Source organism: Ostrinia furnacalis, unplaced genomic scaffold, assembly GCF_004193835.3.
Source record: "Ostrinia furnacalis isolate ACB-3 unplaced genomic scaffold, ASM419383v2 OfSCF5170, whole genome shotgun sequence".
NCBI classification, from domain to species: domain Eukaryota; kingdom Metazoa; phylum Arthropoda; class Insecta; order Lepidoptera; family Crambidae; genus Ostrinia; species Ostrinia furnacalis.
Genome location: NW_021135409.1, coordinates 91,065 through 114,848, shown reverse-complemented (window position 1 = coordinate 114,848; position 23,784 = coordinate 91,065). Strand labels below are relative to the sequence as shown.

General features: G+C 35.1%; 1 protein-coding gene across 1 annotated transcript in view; it reads left to right on the top strand.

Annotated features, from left to right (window-relative positions):
* NGR-A3 (neuropeptide receptor A3) overlaps positions 1-13,784 on the top strand; it is a 32,827-nt gene extending 19,043 nt beyond the window's left edge. Inside the window, exons 5-6 of the mRNA XM_028315559.1 lie at positions 7,796-8,367; positions 11,075-13,784. Coding sequence (XP_028171360.1) covers positions 7,796-8,367; positions 11,075-11,096 — 594 coding nt within the window. The 3' untranslated portion in view covers positions 11,097-13,784. The remainder of the gene's footprint in view (positions 1-7,795; positions 8,368-11,074) is intronic.
* Positions 13,785-23,784: the final 10,000 nt, after the last annotated feature.

The following is a 23,784-nucleotide window of genomic DNA, read 5'->3' as shown; positions in this document are numbered from 1 at the left end:
CTGAAAAAAAAATTGTACTACGCGAGTGTGGCAAGTGACGTCATAATTTGGCGCATTTAGTAAGGATTCCAAAATGGTATAACACTTTGTAAAATCTTGCTGTGATTGTCGACAATTTTTGTTTATTGGAAATAATCCCGTTTTTAACTTTATCTACATTGGTTAAAAATATTATTCTAATGTGCCCAAAATTTAAGTTTCTGGCTTAAGTGAGGTGGATAAGCCATTTTAAAAGGTATGAGCGGGACGGAGAGTGCCATCTTACCAAGCAGGGATGTTATGGATATCCGTAACCGTAACCGAAACTATCGGATATCCGAAATAAAAAAATGTCCATAACCGTAACCGAAACTGATTCAAAAGTTACGGATAGTTTCGGATAAAGGCCAAACTGCAAAACTCTATGAAATTTGCAGTATACACGCCGCAGCTGCAATGCCGCGCTGCCGATTTCATAGTTTTGCAGTTTGCGGTTGCAAATTGCGGTTGCAAATTGCGGTCTGCGGCCCGTCTTGGAATTGTACCTTAAATCTTAATATTTGTTACCAACTTGTCTGGCATTCGCTGGCACCATCTAATATGCCAGCCTGTTTTACCTTTATCATACATAGGTGTCGTCTTAGTTGGTACATAAAGTAGCTATGTGGGTTACGCTCACGCAGCATCTTGCTACTTGTATTATACCTACATTTTTGAAATTCTAATAATTCCGTAACCGAAATTATCCGAGACTTTCGGATAATCTGAAATGATTTCATATCCGTGACCGTAACCGAAACCGGTATAATATTATTCTTATATCCGTAACCGTATCCATAACCGAAACTTCATATCCTTATTATCCCTGTTACCAAGTACAAGTGCAGGCAGAGCAGGTAGTAAAAGCGCGCGCGCACGTGTGACTTTTGTCACAGTATGTCAACTACTAATTACTGTCATGGTGACAAAAGTTTCTGTGACTGACTGTACGGTAGTCAGTCACAGAAACTTGAATTTTGGGCACATTAGAATAATAATTTTTAACCAAGGTAAATAAAGTTAAAAACGGGACTATTTCCAAAAAACCAAAAATTGTCGACAATTACAGCAAAAATTTACCAAGTGTTATACCATTTTGGAATCCTTACTAAATGCGCCAAATTATGACGTCACATGCCACACTCGCGTAGTACATTTTTTTTTCAGTACAGTCAGTTTAAACTAGGCAAAATTTATATTTTGAATTTCTTTTTGAGAATAATGTATTTTTTTCATCCAAGCTGGAGCAGCTGGTTTTGTAATTTTGATAACAATTTAGAGAAGCGTTATTCAGGGTTACATAACAAAAAAAATTTTTGGAAAAAGTGAAGATTTGTGGCAACACGAGCAAAAGGACCGTCACCTGGAGTAGAATTTTTTGATTTTTTTTTAATGCCTATTATTTTTAAAATATGCCACATAGATTTTTTTTTATATTTTTCTGATAACCAGCACAACTTGCCTTAACACCCAGTTCCGGCTTGACGTTACATTACGGGACACCCTGTATATATAAAAGAAAGTCGTGTTAGTTACACCACTTATAACTCAAGAACGGCTGAACCGATTTAGCTGAAAATTGTCAGGGAGGTAGTTTAGAGCCAGGAGAAGGACATAGGATACTTTTTATCCCGTTCGAAATAAAAAAAAGTCTGCTTATTTATTGCCATTAAGGCGGAACAAAGTTCGCCGGGTCAGCTAGTATTAGATAAACCTACAAATACTACATAAGTACTAGATTCGTGGAACTACATAGATAGGTCGTGCGGAGCTAAGAAAATTTCCCACTAAGTACGGTCATTTCTTCACAGCTCATTTAGTCAATTGAGAGCAAACGAGAGTTAAATGTGCCGTGGCCTCGTAATGACCGTAATCTATCAACGAAACTCATATCATTTAATATTATGGTCTTAAATTTTTTTATTATTAATGTTCGTTTCTGTTTTTTTATTATAAGTTGTTTTAGGTACACCTAGGAGCCACGCAATTTAATTATGAACAGCTTTTCTGGCAGCATCGTATCGTATAGTACCTACTTATCTTATTACCTTTACAAGTATGTTTTCCTAATAAAGAAAATAAATAAGTATACCTATAAACATAGGTCTTTGATGTTATGATAAACATAATATGTAAGACCAAAAGAGCGTAATATTGTGACTGTAAGTCGAGTATCAAGCCACGTACGTGGCTCAAACATAATTTACGTGACTTCTTTACAATTCCCTACCTACATAATAAAAACATGATTTGGTTTTGGTACAGTTATTCTATGTATACTATTATTTATATTATAATGTTGAAGAGTTTGTTTGCTTGAACGTGTTAATCTCAGGAACTTTGGTCCTATTTGAAAAAATATTTTGTGTTGGATAGGAAGGTTTAGGCTATACAGGGTGGAATTTTGTAATGCCACCTGGAGGGAAAGTAGGTAACTCTTAATGTTGTAGATAGAAAAATTTTTGAAAAGAAAACATTCGTTTATTTTTGAAAAGAAATAGAACTGCATTCAGAGATTTCCAAAAATTCGCTTGCCACACCCGGGAATCGAACCACGTAAAAACTGTTAAAAATTACACCCTGTATTTATATTACATCGATCGTTAGGGTTAAGTATAAGGATAAAATCTCTATGAATTGAATTGAAAAATTGTATGGTATGGTAATTTTCGAAAAATTTTCGAATATAAAGGAATGTTTTCTTTGAGTAAAGTTTTCTATTTACATTATTAAGAGTACTTTCCCTCCAGGAGGCATTACAAAATTCCATCCTGTATAACATCACTCTACTGCCAATAGAAGCGGAGCAGTAATGAAAAATGTTGCAAAAAACGGGAAATATAATTCAAACTATTTTCACGCGTACGAAGTCGCGGGCACAGCTAGTTTTTAGTATAGAACATTTAATACCTACCTTATAAGCATTCTTTTGCAATAAAACTACAATATTAATCCAAGTAAAAGCCTGGGGTGGGTTCATTTATACGACTCATTAATAATGAGTAAAAGATAATATCTCTAAATGTTGGCAAGCCCTACTACTTGTTACCACCCGCGTTATTAGGGAGGTAAATTATTAAGTAATAGGCATCATATAATAAATAATAATGCCTACTTGATATGTATAGTAGAATAAAATAGTAGTTAATACTTAGTACCTGTTAATACACATAATTATGTAGAATTTTACACAGACCCTTTAAATTTTAAGGTTCAAGACGTTTATTCCTCAAAATAGAAACAACTTATTAGCTTACATAGTTAAATACTATTTAAGTACTACCAATATTAATATGAATTTTTCTCCTCTTCAAAACCTCTCATCTGGCACGTGTTCCCCGTCGAGCTTTTAAAATGAAAGACTGAAACGTAATCCGTTAGATACAAACAAAGTAGGTATAAAGTCAAAGTCAAAAGTCAAAATTTCTTTATTTGTTTAGACTAATAAATAGTTCTTACAAATCGTCATTTTGCTCTTAAGGAGCCTTTACATGTCTCATAATCTTTTTACCCTACCAGGTATCTACTTACCTATAGGTACCTACTTAATGAAATTATAAATACAAGATAAACTCTTCGTTGGTAAGGTCCAAGTTGAGACAGTATTCAGTATGTTCATCAAGTCAAGCCAATTATTTGGTCCATTCGCTTTTAATTAATTTTTAACTACAGATTTGTAGCTGAAAGAAAAACTTAGGGTACCTACAGATACACATGCTCATTATTAGCACGAAGCATTCCACTAATGAACGAAACAAGCATTATACTATTTCAAATTGTTAGAGCACGCTTCTCTATACCGTATGATAACCTCAGATCATAGAAGGGAACCCTTCTATGGTCTGAGATGATAACCCTTTCAGGACAGAATGATACGAAAGTGCGTACAACATTTAAAAAATCTGGTGAATTGTAATCATAATAAGCATTATATTTCGAATTGTTAGAGCACGCTTGTCTATGTATGATAACCCTTTCAGAACAGAATGATACGAAAGTGAGTACAACTTTTAAAAAATCTGGTGAATTGTAATCAATTTTACCGCGATAAATCATTTTATGTGCATGTGTATTTGTTAAATACAAGATCAAGGCACTTACTACTAACTTTTACGATTAATATTCATTATATTATTATTCGTACCTCTACGTGAATTCACTTATCTATTAGAAATATTACCTTTTTTTTTTCAAATTAGTTAGATCTTCATTGCAAGTAAATTATGTTTCAGGATGGCGAATTGATAAAATGACACTTTTATTATTAGACTATTTGCTGACCTCTCCTTACATCCTGTTTTATTATTTATTTACGATTCTTCCACTCAAAGTGGCCCCGAATTTTCCGAGCATTACGTAAATTGTTCTAATATTCCATTAAAGTGATAGGGTCAAAATTGATCTTTTCAAATCAGAGCAGAAAAACAGGAAAGAAAACGTTCAAACGTCATGCTTAACGTTCGTTTCATTTGCGTTAGAGAAATCTCTTTATTTCTAAGAACGTAAAATAAAAAGTTTGTGAGGAGAAATGGATGTTTTTAAATCTTTCAACTGCACTTAACGAAGTTTGAAAAGCTTTCCAGTAAAATTGCATTTATATTGTACATCAAAATGTCACAGGCTAACGAAGTAGCGTGCATCCTCTATATTAAGCGTAGTAAATTTTTTAAAAATTGTTTGGAAAAGGGAAAAGTTAAGCTCTAGAAATTCTTGACAGATTTTTTTTATGTCTTTCACAGACCAAAATACGCCCGTATTCACAAACATTAATAATAAATAGTTCTTACAGTGCGCGTGAATGCACGCACAGGGTGACATACGAACCAATCACAGAGCTCTGTTCAGCGCTGTGCGTTCGATTTGCTGCTTCACTTAAGCAGGCATCGTTTGTGAATACGGGCGTAAGTATCATATCATTTTATTTGTCCCTGAAGTAACTAACCAGTGTGCCTACCATGAGTTTACGTTAGGTGAGCTCGCTAGCGAATACGTCAAAAGATTCTATGAAGATTACATAAGCACAATATGTCATACATTTAAATGTCATTTTTTTTACGCAGTCGCTAGCGAGCACACTTAACGTAAACTCATGGTAGGCACACAGAACTGGTTAAAGAAAATTTCGCGGTAGGATTTTTGACGTTGTAATTACAATTTCGAGTTTTTGCTTTGAAACAAACTAAGGCTTCCTTTTAATATTCACAACAATGAAGGATAGGAGTTGATGGAAGTATTTATGTACAATCCTAAAGGATTCCCTACAAAACTCTACCTGAGAAGAGTTATCAAAAAGGTGAACTGTGGTTTGAATAATAAACCGACTTGTAATTTACCAGTACGGTAAAAGAAAAGTAAACAGAATGAAACTGAAAGTAGTACAGTCAGCGTCAATAGTTCGTGACACCCAAAGTCGTCAAAAAGTTCACAACACGTCTATTTTATTGGATTGGATTAAGGTGAATTGTGTTGTCAATTTTTGTTGTCGAACTATTTGACGCTAACTGTACCTATTATAGTCCAGTCATTATAGTAAGTTCACCTCGGAATTCGAGATACCCAGCTGTAAGTCTGTAAATACGTGTATATTGACACCCTAAAAGTTGTCTCAAAACCTACATATGGTAAATTTTTTTTATACGGTCAACGGTAATTTTTTTTTATACATAAAAAATTTTTTTATACAAAATTTGTAGAGAGTTTTGTATTCTACAATATTGATAATAAATACAAATAGCAAAAAACCCATAGGAAATGAGATATTTCCAAAAAAAGCGCAAAAAACCGATTTTTTTTACCTTTGACCTTAAAATTTAATAGTTGCTTACACCCTACCATATGTAGGTTTTGAGACAACTTTTAGGGTGTCAATATACAAGTATTTACAGACTTACAGCTGGGTATCTCGAATTCCGAGATTCTTACCTAATTTAAGCTTAAATGACTGGACTATTAGTTAATATCATGATTTCAAAAAGCCATAGTGTGTGTTTTTACGTATTAAGTACTTAAGCAAAAACCTCTCTTACGATTAATTTCGGTACAAATGTACCTATATCTCTATACATAAAGAAAACAAAATGAAACCTATAATACCTCCAGTTACGAGATATGAAAATGTATCTACTTATTTAGATTTTATTGAGAAAGATGTTTCAGATTTTACGATTGTATTTTTTGTACCGTAATAGCCTGAAATTACATGCTGAACCTGCGTAAAGAACAGGGCATTAAAAGATTTTGTAAATCCGCGGGAGGGTCTACTACTAGCATCACATAAAGATTCTGTGCAAATAAAGATCTCCCGCTCAGCTTAATGCTTATAGCTATAGAATAGAGGGTTTTGAGGGTTTCCCAAACTTTCCGCTCCACGACCCTGGTAAAAGTTTCCAGGCGATAGCAAACCCCCTAATTAGCTAATCAAAACCCTCTCTATAAAGAAAATGAAAGGTACCAAATGAATGTCTTTATAATATTAATGTGATGGGTGTTTTTTGTCGCAAATGGAGTCAATTTTGGACAATTTTAACCATAATTCCAAGCTGCCACCATTGCGTAAATCTTGTCGCAAACCCCCTGATGTCGAATGGCGAACCCATAGGGGTATGCGTACCCCACTTTGTAAAATCCTGCTATAGAGCATGACTTTGATTTTCTGTGGGCACGTTAGGACTAAACCTCTGGGGTAATAACAGCAAAAAATGATGTACCTACCTACGAACCCTGAATCTATTAACTCTGTATAACCCTTATGTATTTACCTAGCAAGTAGTTGAAAGCCATTTATTTAATATTCTTAATATTCTTTTTCGCCTTTCTAGCTTATAGATTTCACTAAAATAAGATTTATATTTTTTTGTTATTGCAGTTTTGAATAAGCAAAATTGTAACCTGATATCCACGTTGCAATGGTGGGAAGTCGAACCTTAACTTCGAACTCCTCCTATGTTCTTCTGATTAATTTCGTTGCGGGTCTAATGACAGTTCAACCTTCTCCGGGGACAAACTTGACCTTCATTGGCTACACAGGAGTTGCAGCGGTGGGAACGAGAGGTGGGAATAGTCCCATATCTTAATAGATAATAAAGATACAAACAAAAATAACATAGACACGTGGACTTGAAAGTTCAACTGCTAGCTATTGAATACTATCCGTCAAGGTTATCTACGAGTATTCTACTGAACTATATACCTTTTATCCATTTTGTAAACGAAATGTAATCATATAGACTGTTGTGAAAACCGCGAGCAGAAGCTGTACGAATAATGTTCACTATTTTTATGAAGCCTTCTTGGTTGACATAAATGATATCGAATAACTTTGCCATATGGGCGAGAGTAGAAATTTATTTTCAGTTCGTTTAACATTTCATTGTTACGGATGATTGCTACACATGCCTACACACACATGTCTTATTTTATATGGAATCAAAATAATATTTCTGAAAATTGGGAGCTCTGCTTTTTTATGGTTTTTATCTATGTTTAAATCACACACACTTCGATAGTCACGACTCTATTACTATCAAAAGTAGTTTTTGCTGAATGTTTGTTTGTTTTTGTTAGAATACTCGAAAGGGTTCATTCTACATAGTTAGTACCTAATTATAATAAAAAATATCTTCCAAACTAACGTAATTAAAATATACCTTAAATAAGATTCAATTTGGAATATTTATTTCATTTTTTCGTGTGGTAAATAAATGATCAGGCTTAAAGGTGATCCTTAGTGAATACCTACAAGAGGTTTGCAATTCCTAACATAATCTCTTTTCCACAGGTATTCGACATCCACACCACAGTGATCCTGGAGCCAAGTGGACCTATGATCCTGTACCACGTGGACGCTGACCAGGAAGGCCAGCTGTACCAGATCAACTTCTGGGTGCACGCAGTGCTGATAAAACTGCTGCCATGCTGCATTCTGACCATCATCAGTCTATGGCTGATCAGGGAAGTGTACAGCGCGAATCAGCACCAGAAAAAAGTCAGAGTATACAATGCTTGTCCAACCACGAACAAAGCAGCGAAGCGTCAATGCAAGGCAGACAAAAGAACGAATAGAACGACGAAGATGTTGGTTGCAGTTCTTTTACTCTTCCTGGTAACCGAGCTACCTCAAGGGATACTGGGTCTTCTAAGCGGATTGCTCGGGCGATGTTTCTTCAAGCGTTGCTACGATCTGTTCGGGGAGCTGATGGATGCACTGGCGCTTCTGAACGGGGCGATCAACTTCGTGCTGTACTGCTCAATGTCCCGACAGTTCAGGATGACGTTTGGGCAGCTGATGTGGCGCGCGCATCTTCACAAATGGCCGCCACCAACTGCCTCGCACTCGGACGGTCAAAACACGTAAGTATATTTTACATAAAAAAATCTTTCTAAGTTTTTTTTGAACCTTCAATGGGTGGGTTTTTTAGTTATGCAATATTATAATAATAAGAACTGTAATGGTAAAGGTTCAGAATAATGAGACTTGCTAACTGGGTGCTACTACTACTACTACTACTACTCATACGAGTAGTAGATAGATAGATCGCCAGTGTATAGAAATCAGTAAGATCGCCATCGCGCACGCAGGCTGCACATGTTGGTTTAGCCGAACCTTTACGTAACCGGTAACCTTAACAAGTATCGATTTGATTACTTAAAAGATTAGTTTTCACAAAGTACAGACCGAGTTTCCTTTTAGCTAAATATAAATTATTTTGTAATATCAGAAGTTCTTAGTTCACTCATCCATTATATTGCTTCTAAGAAAATGTATTATGTTCAACCTTCACTTTTTAACAAATTTACGGCGCTATTACACAAACACCAATCTCGTAGTTACGCATACCTTCTCGCAGTTAATAGTAATGAGATAGCGACATTTATGACTATGATGTCGGAACTTTGAAGTCGTGAGAAATAAGTGATCGCAGCAGATATCGAATTTTGAGCGTTGAAACTAAGAGCCAAAGCATGCGTTGCGGCGGCGGTGCGTCGCCGGAGCGGTGTCGCTGCGTCATCACATAGAAATACTGTGGCGGGCACACGAGCGGTGCGGCACCTCGTCGTCGCCATCTTTGAGGTGCGGCGCCGCAACGCGTCGTGTGTTTTGGCTCTCATGTGGTCCTAGCTAATATCGAATTTTGAGCGTTAAACTTAAGTATCCGGGATCATAACAAGACTTGATAATAAAATTAAGTTAGTCTCCATTGTGTTTCCTGCAATAATGTGGAATCTTTCAGATAGGATTGTCTAATAAAAGTAATACTGTAGTATTTGAAAACATTTTCAAATAATAGAGAGCTATAAAAGATAAGACTTAGGAATCTAATGCGTCTAAACACCAAACCCGTGTTGTCAAAATAGATAGAAAGTAAGTACCTAAAACTTCCTACAAGTCGTCGACATGATTCTTTGAAACAAAGCCGTCATGCCGGCACCAAGCTCCAGGCGTGACAGTCCTTTAGATTTAGGCGAAACAGTATGAATTTTGTGACTTTAACCATTTATGTGACGATGATATTTTGTATGATCTAATTAAGTTGTGGTATTGCATCAAAATATTGTAATTTTTTGAAGCCATATTATTTTGTAATACTTGTAGTGCCTGTGATATTGCTATTTCGTATTGACCAGACAGCGTAACTCTTGTTTTTCACAAATTCCCACATCCACTCCCACTCGGGCAGCCAGAACACGTAGGTTTACGATAATCGAGATTGGTTTGATAAACAAATCTGTATAAACAGCCGTCGCTCACACCTCCCAAAATATCTAAGATTCTATGTCTTTTTCATTGTAGACGTACCTAGATAAAGTCGATAGAGCAATTCACATTTTTCATAATTTCTCTATATAAATGATAATTATCTAGTTTATATCCTCTATTGAAGTCTATTGTACACATCCCAAATAATAAATGCAGGTCACAGACACGGTGAAAAACTGAATATGCACAAAGACTACGTATGGGAGGTTATTGGTACCATTTTTTTGGAAATATTTTGACTATGAGTAGTGAATACTTACGCCCGTATTTACAAACATTAGTACTTATGAGGTCTCACAGTGCAGGTGGACGCACAAGGTGACACACGAACCAATCACAGAGCTCTATTCAACGCTGTGCGTTCGAGCAAGCATCGTTTGTGAATACGGGCGTAAGTCATTCCGTCGCAATAGTACAAGTTGACGTCATCTTTTGCATAAACTGTAAAAAAATTCGTGGAACGCGTTAACAACTAGAAAATAGAAATACTTTTCTGTGATATCACAAATTCGAAAAAGAGTTTATAACGTTTTATTTGGCCGAGATTAGAATCGTTGTGGATTTAATTAAAGTGAACGTGACTTTTGTATTTCTTAATAACCTTTTCCCCGCTATTTCTTCTCTCGCGATTGGCGGAGAGAAGCTATCTTTTATTTAAATGGAGCGTAGTAATGGTCTAGTCATAATATGACTTTACGCCATTCGCGTTAATAGCGTACCTAGTTTTATCATTTAGAAAAAATCAGAGGTTAACTCTGCTCTGGCACATAGTTTATCCCTGCGCTATTTCATTGAGTTAAATTAAAATAGGGATGATTAATAGGTAAGACTTTGATAATTCAAAGCCCGTGTGTTAACTAAAAATACGCACGTAAAAGAAGAGGTACGTGACGTCAAGGAGTGCTTATCAGTGTTGCACTTTGTGACGTCATGCAGATCTTCAAGGCACCATATCTTCGTAATTACTTATTGTTTGATTAACAAATAAAAATGTACTTACGTTTACGTGTCCAATATATTTGACGGACTAAAATTTTTTTTAGGAAACTCGCCTATTGCACACTATTACGCACCAAACAAAATAAATGAAAACTTAATGGTCGTTAATAAATGAATTCTCTAAATAGTTATAGTGGCCAGTAATTTACTGGCAGTAGGTAAAGCAAAATTGAGAAATACAAAAAGATTAGGCGCATGCCTACATTTGAGATATACTTAGTAAATCAAAACTGTTTCAGCTTATCAAGGCGATAATTCTGATTTTTACTGATTGAATAATTAGTTGTTTTCTGTTTGCAGGGCAAAATCATCTGTTCCATGAGGAAAGTCTGTACAAGAGAAACACGCGAGCATTCTACAACAGTTCTTGTGAACCATACTTAGCCCAGGATTAGGTTATGCGTTTTGAGTGTCCAGTACAATTTAATGTCTATTCATGCTATTGGTGTTAAAATAAGTTTATGCTGTAAGTTTTGAGCATCAATGTTTAATTTTGTTTGGCAAGCGATAGCGGAGGGTTATACGATAACGTTATTTGTTATTAGTGAACAGAAGAAACGGTATTTTGATACTTCTAATATCTCAAAAAAGGAAATGGGAACATTCGTGATAACCATTTCTCCAAACTAATTAAAAACAAACAGCCTACTAAAACCTAATGTCGAAATTATTAACAAAACTATCTTACGTTCTCATCATCATCCACTTAACCAGGCACTATATTGTGTTGATAGATCCAGACAAGATATTTCCTTGTTTTCATTTATTACAAGAATTGACTGATTTATTAACACGTAACATAAACACCATTAATTGTTTTAACATGCATAATAAGTATAATTTAGGCCAAATGGAAGAGAATTTGTACACGATTTACATGCCAATTAGAGCTATATTGCTTTGGAAATACGCCCACAGGGCCGGCTAAGGCCGCTATCCTTTGTCAAGAGGCATTCAAAAGGATTATCCGGAAGAATCAATATTTACTGTGAGATCCTCATCTTGAGGAAGGGTTAGTCATAATGAATTAAATACTATGTTTATCAAGAAGAATATTTCAAGAACAATACGTACATATAAAGTACAGATAGAAAATAATGAAGCCTGGTTTTCCAAATAATAGTTAATTAATTATGAATTTAAGGAACATAGGAACATTTCATGATGAAAACGATAAATAGTTAAGATGTTGTCAAGGAGTTTTCTAATAATGCTTCGTCAAGTTTTTCTTATTTTATTTCTACAAAGAAAAATGATACAAAGAATCAGAATGTTCCATTCTTAGCCGTAGAAAACGCCTAAATCATTAGTTACATCAAAGAAAAATGACAACTCATAAAGTAATTTCGACTGAAAATTTCTTTTTATTGCTAAACGCTTGATAATATCAATAAACTCTAGACCGATTGTAAGATTTGATTTAATGCGATTTCTTTGAACTTAATCGTACCTAAAAGTTGAGATTACTTTTAACATGGTTCTATTCTGAAAATCGACAAAATAATATCAAGCATTTCAGCTAAATAATGTCTTATAACTTCAAGCCGGAGTACCGCGTCGAAATGCGTGCTATGAAATGTTTTGTCGTTCTTTCGTTTCAGCGAAATGACGTCCGCTGCTGCCAGTCCCAAATTTAGCAAAGCTTGTATTATGGTTGGGTACTAAGACAACGGATATAAACATACTTAAAAACTTTTTTTGTAAATACAAATGTTACAGTTACCTACATGTTACAGTTACAGAACTGTTTTAGATTTTCTAGCTAAAAGGGTTTAGTTTTCAGTCATAAATGTTAAATAGCCTAGATAGGAAAGTTAACAATGTTTTAAATAGCAAAAACTGTGTTACAAAACTGTTTCAGGTTTTCTAAGTAAAGGGGTAAGTTTTAAGACATAAAATAGCCTAAATAGATCTATTTATTCTTCTGTCTGTTATTACTGTCTGGAAGTTTTAGAATAATAATTATTATTCCATATTTTATACTACCACGCAAAACTAACCGAAAACTGAACCGAAGTTACAATAGTGAAATACCTATAAGTAAATAAAATTTCATCGAAAATCCTCCAGTTTTGAATTTAATAATTCAAAACTGGAGGATTTTAGGTAATCCTAAAAATTTCAAGTCAAAACAAACTGATATTAGAATAAATCAATAAGTACCTATATTGTTTTAAACTTTCATGGACACTAACATTACAGTAATTTATTAACAGTATTGCTAATGTACCTTATTTATCGAAGGCTCGTAAACAAGGTACTTGGTAGCAATCCCGTTAATAATAATTACTCTAAAATCAATAAGTAATCATGGACACTGGGCAATTTTCTAAACGAAACGAATTTTATTGGATTCGTCTTAATGGGAGTCTACATAAGTTACAATACAAAAGTTCTCTTTGATTAATTTGCCTAAATTAATATTTTTTTAAAGTATTGTTTCATTCTATATTGTAGTAATTTATATTTTTTAACTGTCTATTATTTTTCAATGAATTAATTAGTAATTGGAGGAAGAACACTTAAATATTTGAAACATTTAATTAAAGAGGAAAAATAACTATTTCTGTTTTAACCTTACCGAACCTACCTATTAAGTAATGTGACATTGTTTTACAGATAGAATCTAAATAGCTAATAATTATACTATGCCACTCGTTTTCATGACCGCGTAACAAATTTATTGTATCCGTTTCCATTTATGTACTTGTACACATACTAGCAAATACTTAGTTACTTTGTAGTGAGCTATTTCAAATCCATAATCTGCTACGAGTAAACATTGTCCGAATACTTGGGGACACTGAAATACCCCAACAATTTTGAAGTCTAGTCAGTTAGTCATAAGGTTTATAATTAAGGAAATCTTCAACAGTTATCCATCAAAGTTTCTCTTGTACGGTGAGTGTCTTTCTTCGGTGGACACCTCAACGATCTCCATAAGGCTATGCTCAGTACTGTTTTAAATAAATGTTGTACATATCTTTTGATAAATAAAGTTTTATTTGTATATGGTTTTCTGGTTATTTATTTCTTACCTGATTTTTTTATTTGGCAAAACTTTCAGCATTACCTAGCGGAGACTTGTGGCGTCTGTCTGTGTATACTTATTACAATCAAATTGATTTCAATAAAAACCATGAAATAGAGCCAGAAAATGTTTTGTCGGATTGTGAAACATTTTTGTCGTCGGTTAAAAATAAATGGATACCGGAAAAACCAAATCGAAACAATCTGTTGCCACTTCATCAATTAAAACAAGTGACGTTCTACCAACCCGATGTTCATTTGTCTCACGCAACTTTGCAATACATAGAATTATTAACTTAGGTGGGAATAACAAATGAATGTCAAGGTAACAAATGCTAGCAGCATTCATTCTGACAAGTGACAAGTAATAAGAAATTAACATAAGAGTCAATTAAGATAATTATGCCGAGTGTTCGTCGAGCCAAATACCTTCATATATCAGCCTATCTGGGTCCATGATAATGAATAGTCCTGGAGAAACTAGTCTAGCGGTAAATAATGGGCGTTTGCTTACAGACTGTTGACCATTTAGTAGATGCAATCTAAGGTATAAGGATGCCATGTCATCGTATTGTGGCATTATTATATTTGCGATAGATGCTATTTTGCAAGAAAATGCCGATAGACTTCTGTATTATACAGCCCAGATAAAATGCTTACTTACCTAAATCATCTCATGCATTACAGAATTCTTCACAATCGAAAATCTGAATCGAGTGCTATTTTCACCCCTATTCACAAATATTACTATGAGATGCTGGAGTAACGTACACGTCTTATACAGTACGCGTGGACGCACAGGGTGACACACGAACCAATCACAGAGCTCTAGCTCCATTCAACGCTGTGCATTCGATTTGCCGCTTCACTTGCAAGCATCGCTTGTGAATGTGGGCGTTTATCTACAGGCATAGGTCCTAAAGTTCGATGAAGATATGGACAATAGACCTGCAATGATTTTCCTACCCTAAGCTACCATTGAGGGAAAATAATAAGTAGCGCGCTTTTCACCCTAGTCTGAATTTACAAGTCATGTAAAATTTAGATAAACATAATATTATTATGATAGGAAAATGTCTAAAATTTCAGACAACGTCGACATGTTTTGTGAAACTTGTCTGGTATGGTTTACATAACTTGCCTGGGAGCACACGTACAAAAGAGTTTCAAATAAGTTTGTTTACGAGCGTCAAGTGACGCACACAACTCATTTTTCGTTAGCTGAAAACATAAGGGCGGCGATACACATAGTAGCTGGTACACTTGCATACCAGTTCCTTGCTCGTGCCACCAACAGTTTACTGTCATTCTTTGCTGGGGCACACCTGTGTACTTACCATGAGTTTACGTTAGGTGTGCTCGCAAGCGACTGTGTAAAAAAACACATTAAATGTATGACAGATTGTACAGCGCCCTAAGCAGCTACTTTCAAGAACTAAAATTGTCATAGAATTTTATGACGCAATCGCTAGCTTACTTTATCTGAACTCTTAGTAAGCACACTGTATCTAGCAAGTGTTCAACAATATTAGTTTTTTTTTTTGTTGGACAATGTGGCTCTATTTCCATAAAAAAGAAAATCGACAAGCGACACAATGAAGCAAATTGAATTCTAGTGGATCCATCCACATTTCGCCAGCACTTATCCACGTAGATCGCTTACAAGCATGCAAGCTACTTTTCCGTTTTACTGGCACGTGTATCGCCGCCTTATATAAAAAACAACTTCTCGTCTCGAAGTCGTAAATGAAGGTAAGTACTCAACTTTAGACACAAAGCCTATAGAGGAGATTTTTTCTCATCATGTTAATTTATTACACCACTCTAAAATAACTTTTTCATGTAGAAGTGTAATAAACCATGATAAAACGAGTAAAATATATGACTAACAATTTCTGAAAGTCGTAAATAATACGTATTAGGCAGGTAGAGTAAGTAATAAACGAGAAATACCACTCACTGATTTATATCACGAAATCTCAGAAACTATGTATACTAACAGCTAAACACTTGAAATTTGGCAGGTAGGTTCTTTATAGGGTGTAGACATCATAAGAACGGATTTCCACCCTGAGGGGTAGGTAAAACGGGGGTTGGAAGTTTGTATGTTTCACGCGGGCGAAGCAGTGGGCAAAAGCTAGTAAGTATATTATAATGAAATCAATTTGTATAGTTTTTTATTCAAGAACTACCTACACTGAAGAAAAACATACCAAATAACACACAACACGAGACACCAATAATTATTAACAAACTAAAATGAAAGTTAATTATATTAAATAACTCATAATATCAAAAATTCCTTCTAAGCTAAATAAAAGCAATCTAAAATTTGGCAAAACCAGACTTCCCCCAGACAAGTTAAAACTTTTTGTTTATTCGTTTTATTTACCTAGCTAGACTATCCAACCTTCTTCTTCCAGCGACCTTCACCAGATTGTCAGCTCACCTAGTGGGGAACTTTTCTGCCCCAACGGCCATCAGCTCTACAAGCTATGTGCCCCACCCACTGCCACTTTATACAGGGTGTCCCAAAAAATAGTGTCAAGCCGAAGCCCAGTAAGTAAGGCATCACTAGGGTTTTTTTTTCATTTTTTTACAACATATAAGAATTTAACTTTTTTGGTTTACATTCGTGTTATGAATTATAATACTTCTGAATCAGATAGGCCTAGTATTCATCTAATAATAATAAAAAAATCAGGCATGTAGGTACCTTATTTATTCGCGCCACAGTGGCCAAAAAAGTGCCTAAGCACAGAAAGGATAGTGCCAGGGTCTGGACCAAGTGCTGCCCAGAATCAACCCATAGTGCATTTTGTTCCTCAGGCCAATACTAATGTGTAAACCGAAGCGCACTGAAATCTATCCCTGGAGTTAAGAGAAAAAAAGAGTTTTGTTTTGAATTATTTACATACAAAATATCATCGATATATACGTACTACGCATAAGATTTCGTGATTTTGGCATTAAATAACACTCGCTATGTTAAACTTAACCATACTGCATCCGTACACCTTACTTTAGTGCGACATAGACATTCTTTATAAGCGATCAAGCGCTGTTTCAGTAGTTTAGTTAGTTGACCGAAATCATTATTTCCAAAATGAAGCAAGAAGTTTTAGTTCTCTATCCTTGCGAAAAATCAATTTATTGGTGTATTACAATCGATTATTGAAGTTATTGTAAGCTAAAACTTCTTGCTCCATTTTGGAAATAATTAATTTCGGTCAACTAACTAAACTACTGAAACAGCGCTTGATCGCTTATAAATAATGTCGAAGTCGTACTAAAGTAAGGTGTACGGATGCAGTATGGTTAAGTTGAACATAGCGAGTGTTATTTAATGCCAAAATTGCCAAATCTTATGCGTAGTAGGTATACATCGATGATATTTTGTATGTAAATAATTCAAAACAAAACTCTTTTTTTCTCTTAACTCCAGGGATAGATTTCAGTGCGCTCCGGTTTACAAATTAATATTGGCCTGAGGAACAAAATGTACTATAGTTTCATTCTGGGCAGCACTTGGTCCAACTTCCATATTACATGGATTGGCACTGTCCTTTAAAACAAACATAACTCGAAAACCATAAAAAATCGCGGAACATACATGGGGGTGATTCGGATAGCCCTAGTGATGCTCTACCTCTGGGCTTCGGCTTGACTCTATTTTTGGGACACCCTGTATATAAATTTTACAAGTGCTTTTACTACATACATATGTTATTTTTTATTTCTATAAAGTACCTACTCTTAGGGGCAATTCGAATTAGTGTTTTTTGACACATACGTTTCGTAGGTAGTTTGTTTTTGTAAGCTCAATACAACGTTTCGTTCCAGATTTACTCTATAGATCTATTTTGTGCTTAAGTAACTAAAGCTGACGCTTAAAGACACACACTGGAATTGTTTACTGAAACATGAAATGAACAACACGTGTAACCTTTTTCCTGTGATACGGATTTCGGCGCGAATATATTATTATATGTAATTTAATGAAATAATGTAATACGAGCAGCCCGCATGTCGAAATCCGTATTCATAAACATTACCATGAGGTCTCACAGTGCGCGTGGACGCACAGGGTGACACACGAACCAAGAGCTCTATTCAACGCTGTTCGATTTGCTGATTCACTTTTAAGCTACCTACCTACCTAACTACTACCTACCTACTTTGCACTGAAAAAATCTAAAAGGGTTATCGTGGACCGAATATGGCCGTACTTATAATGCATTAAAATAATGTGAATATCTCTTAAAAAAACATTATTTTAGCTATTTTAGACCTCTATGATTTTTCACTGTCCCGTTTCCCACAGCAACAAATATTTACTTGCTGAAAGAAAACCAACTGCTTTGTGGAAAACGACGTAAGTAAACAGTCTCGCGTCCGATCGCTAGATGGCGCAAAAAACATCTTCTGAAACATTTTCGTTCCGTTCATCTCGTTAATCACAGAAGACAATATTCGTATTCTTTTTAAAATAAAAACAACAAGTTAACATCTATATTATTTATCAAGGAAAAAATATTGGTCAAAGCTATAGAAGGTTCATTTTATTACAGATTCTATGAAAATCCCGCTATTTCTTATGTAGTCCCGTTAATCACGGCTTGTTTTCTTTACTCTCGAGGGATGCATAAAACAGATCTTGTTGCAGCTTGGAGATTGTGCAACAATCTACCTACTTATTCTCTGTTGACTGCTTAGCCCACACACAAAATCTTGTAAAGTAATAAAAAAAGGCTTACGCAGAAACTCATTTGGCATAACTCACTGGGCATAATCTTCTTTAACCGAATATTTATAAGGCATATACATACCTACATTGTTAAAAATAATCATCGTTTGGTAGAATGTTTATATACCCGAATTTTCAATGGCATACTTTTAAGATAGCAGAATTTTATTTGGCATAATTTCGATTAGCATAATGTTTCTTTAGCACCGTGATTATTTGGCATCATTATTTAATGATATTCCAGTGGTGGAATACGATACGGCTAACATTTAGAGTGCTTACCCAACTTTTGGGTTTGCGTGTTTTTTTAGTGAATAGAATCCAGCCTAAGACGCCCTTTTCTCAGTGGAAGATCGGCATGATCTAGTCTTCAAATGTACCAACGAAGGTCATTTTAAAAAACTTGTTGGACAACAAAGCTATAGGTTAGGTTAGGTTAGACTTACGACCTTACACAGCGTGAAGGCGAGTGAAGTGAACGTGCCGCGGCAGCGGCCGCCGAGCGCTAAGTCTAGAATCACATACTTAAATAGTTGATTTCCAATAAAAACTACCCAAAAAACGCAACTTAGCCTCAAAATTTCATTTTCAGTTTTTTCAGAAACTAAGTTTCTGATCTCCCCCATTCACAGGGGGAGTTCCCCTACCCCCCTCTCTCCCTCCACCTCATCCCTACAACTCTTAATAATGCGATAGGGGAATAATCAGTGGTAGTGGTAGGGTTAATATTGGGACGTGTAAAAGCCTATTTGCAAAAATAAATGAATTTTATGAATTTTTATTTGTTAACATTTTACCTTTAATAGTATGTTAAAAGACTATTCTGACTAAGAACTTTCTGCGATGTGATGATTCTGCTTTTTAACCGACTTCAAAAAAGGAGGAGGTTATATGTTCGACTGTATGTATTTTTTTTTTCTATGTATGTTCACCGATTACTCCGTCAATTGTGGACCGATTTTCAAAATTCTTTTTTTGTTCGATAGGGTACACTTCTGAGGTGGTCCCATTGTCACCAAGTCAGGATCTGATGATGGGATCCTAGGGAAATCAAGGGCAACCCTCAAATTTTATAGGCACGTATATCGTTTTTCAAACTTTTTCTTAAGTTATTCAAGTATTTGCTTCTGGAAATCATCATCTCATATTGATGAGCTGATGATAGAAGGTAAAACTCCTTAATGCTAAGGAGTTGGAGGATAATTCTTTTAATTTTATAGATAAGTATAGTTTCTAAAGTTATTCAAGTGTTTACATCAGATATTCATCATCTCATCATGATGAATTGGTCATGGTAGGTACAACTCCTTAATGCTTTGGAGTTGGAGGATAATTCTTTAAATATTATAAGTATAAAATTAGACCAACAGTTGTATTCTTTCATGTTTTTAAGGTGGGCTGACGGTTTAAGGTCTTTTTAGGTTTCCTATATGGTATCCTGTATTTTGTAGGGAATATTATTTACACTAGACATGAAGAATATGGTGTCAATGTACTGCCTACCTTCAGTGGTAACATCAAGGTAATAATTAGTTAACTAAAAAGCAAGAAATAAGTAAAATTTTATAAAAAAAAATAAAACCGACTCCAAAAAACCTACACTAAAAAGTAGAAAAATAATTACTAATTTCGTACTTAGAACATCCAGAAGTATCAATCATGGTATACCTACATAAATATTAATTCGTCCTAATAAATAAGTAGGAAATTAGTAATTATTTTTCTACTTTTTAGTGTAGGTTTTTTTTTATTATTACTAAAATTATGCCTAAAGATGATTCTGCCTTACAAAATTATTAGTTTTGAATGTATACCAAATGAGTGTATGCCTAACGAATTTCTGCGTAAAGAAGATTATACCATCCGTTGTTATGCATAGTAAAATTATGATTAAAAAAGTTCTGCGAAAAAAGGTAGAACCATAAAAAAATTAGGTTAACATTGGTAAACTTCTTCATTACTTCTCCTTAACACTGACACTGCCCCGGTATTGTCCTGTAGTCGTGTAGCAATTTGGTCTATTTATTTATAACGGGCTTTTTCAAGGCGAGAGTGAATAAGCACTTACCTACAGGGCAGATTATGTACTATCCTAGACTGCATCCACAGACGGACAGGTGTTATGTGACATGCAGTCACTTAACAAAAGCCCCCTAGACAAAACGCACTTTTTGATCGAATCGAAAATCGAATCCGTCAGAACTCCATACAAAAAAGGGGCTTTTCGACCACTTTTCGACGGGTTTGCGATTATAATTTGCACTTTGTCTAGACCCACTGGTGCGATAGCGGACAAATCCCTATCTGCCTTGTTAAAAAACAAAAAATAATTTACTGAAAATCCCGTGAGGTTCCGGTAAAGAAGAATGACCATTTTGTTTAGTCATTGGTCATAAGCGACTATTATTGGAAAAATATGCGAACATTCACGTATCCCCAATCCGCCTGGCTAGCGTGAGGAGTGTAGGCCATTTGCCTCTGGCAAATTGGAGTAAAAACTAAATGACTTGATGATGATGATGATGATGATGATTAAGAGAAGGAAAGTCTGATGGTGATTAGTGGTGATTCAAGGATTATGAAAATTGATTGTGAAATGTCAAGTATGTCAAAAATGTTTTCTTTTTTGTCACTTGTCACTTGCCTTATTTAGGGTAAGTCCAGGATAGATGCCCCACTTTTTGAAACAGCTCTGTAACTCAGTCAGTAAATTTTTATCAACAATTTGACCTTACTATCTGTAAACTTCGGTCTTTCGTCTATGATATTACTATAATTATTTTAGTTTAAGTTATACCGATTCTGAGTAAATACCATTTTAATTGACCTCTTAAAACTGGGATAGACGCCTAATGTGGGGGATAGAAGACTCACCGTATGATTGCTTCAAAGGATAGATGCCTGAGGCAGGGATAGATGACTCGTTAATACAGTTTTTGAATTCTAAGGATCAAATGCATTTTGAAATCAAACAAGCCAAGTATTATTATTTAAGATTGTTTGTTATTAAATGAATTAAAAATGAAATTTAATATTAAAAATAATACTACTCCTTCTAGCGCCGTCGGGTAAAAAGGTAATTCGATCAGAAGGGCACCCTATTTATTACTTTCTTAAGGTTAACCGTACTACATTCTTTTTTTCTTCTTACTTGCTACCTGTGACAAAAAGAGCAGGTTAGGATAGATGCCCCTAGGTGCATGGGACATGGCCCTAAGGGCATCTATACCCAAAAAAAATTAGGCAACTATCCTTTTAGCATAGGATAGGTGCCGTTTTTAATAAAAAATATAATAACACTAAAAATCGAATTAAACATATCTATCCAGTATAATTTATAAGATAGTCTATCAAATTATATAAAAATCTGCTTCATTTTACAGCTGACAAAAAATTATCCATTAAAAAATACTTATCAATATTATTTCGACGCTCGCTAAGGTCTGGCCGCGGAAGATTTTTGCTCTCACTGGCTAAACGAACGCACTCTTTGATGGATTACGAGGCGAAAAGTGGTACGGGGAGGTCCCTTTCTTTCTATTATACGTACTATAACTTTAGGGTAAGTTGCTTGTAACATAGTGTACTTAAAATCGCGGCACCTATCCCACTGGGGCATGTATCCTGGAATTACCCTGTTGTTTGTTTTCTGTTTTGTTTTTTTTATGCGCGGTGCATGGACCTATAAAAAAAGTCGGACGGATTCTCATCAACAAAATACTGTGACATTAGGATATACCAGCTCGCCTGTACGTACAGGCCGGCACGCACACATTCATACCCTGATACACCACTTCGAGTGCAAACTTCACACAGTTGACACATTTACGCGGCGAAAAAAAAACACAAATACGACATGTCTTGCGTGGTGAAATTGTGTAAAAACCGTTCTGATCGAACGAACAAAAATCAAGGAATCACATTTCACAGGTAAACTAATAATCTAATCACTTATTTCCCCGATTTTATAAACATTAAAATATTAAAATCAAACGTCAATCACCCGACAAAATAATACGTCAAAAGCCAGTGTTCTCAGTTATTTACGTGGGAAAATTACCCGAAAAGTGGGAAATCTATAATTTTAAGACTTTTTAGGTTTTTGTTACGCATACTATTGAAATAAAATAATGTATCATAATAACTGTGTTTTAATGGGATAATATATATTTTCGTAGGCAGATTTGATCCTTCCCAAGGGCGTGGAACTACGAAATTCAAATTTTCTTATATTTTTGCAAGTCAGTGTCAGGTTGTATGTTAAAATCTATCAGAGATAATAATATTGATGATACATAAGAATATGATTACGTAGGTACACAAGATTGATAATTTGTAACTGCGTGAATCGTACCTGACACTGACTTGCAAACAAAGTAAGAAAATTTGAAAATTTCGCGTCTACCTCAACGTATTCATCTTTCATCCTTTTCAAATGGCACGATATAATTTCGTCTACATTTCCAAGTAACATATCTGCCCATCTATGTTTTTCTTAAGATAAATGGGTAAAATGTTTTGGCTAACATGGCATCCCTAAATTCACTCACACAATAGACAAACGCCAAAATTTTGCGTCACAGTTTTGTTGTAGCGCGAGTTCCGTCCGCCTTTTTTTATAGGTCCATGGCGCGGTGTTACCACAACAAGGTCTTCCGCGGAAAATCAGCTTCTTGCCCTTACGATATGTCAAGATAAAATACTAAGCGGAAGCCTATTAGCGCAGTGGCCCACTAATTTTCTTTTTTACAAGCTTTTATTATTATTACAAGCTGTTATTTACTTTCACATGTCTGGTGTAGGCAAATCTTGCTACTTAAAATTGACCCATGAGGATCATTTCGATTTTTAGCTGTGAATGCAGATTTATAGGGCTAAGAAATCCTTAATACACAGTCCAAAAATTTTTGTTTTACGACAAAAATTGACGAAGTTATGGCCAAATTACTAAAAAAGTTCACTGACCGCCCGGCGCGGGGACGATGACGTCATTATATCCGATCCGAACGCTGCCGGCGTACTGCGTGGATAGAAAATATTTTTTTCTAGCCAAACTATCAGTTTTAGAGAAAAACTTGCATTGACATTTATTCATCAGAATAAAGTAAGCTATCGATAGGTAATTTTTATTCCCTAAGACACTNTATATTCTTGAATATTCATTCTTTTTTTTATACAGGGTGTTAGGTAAATGGGTATATGAGCCGACACTAGCCCATGTTAACATGGGCAT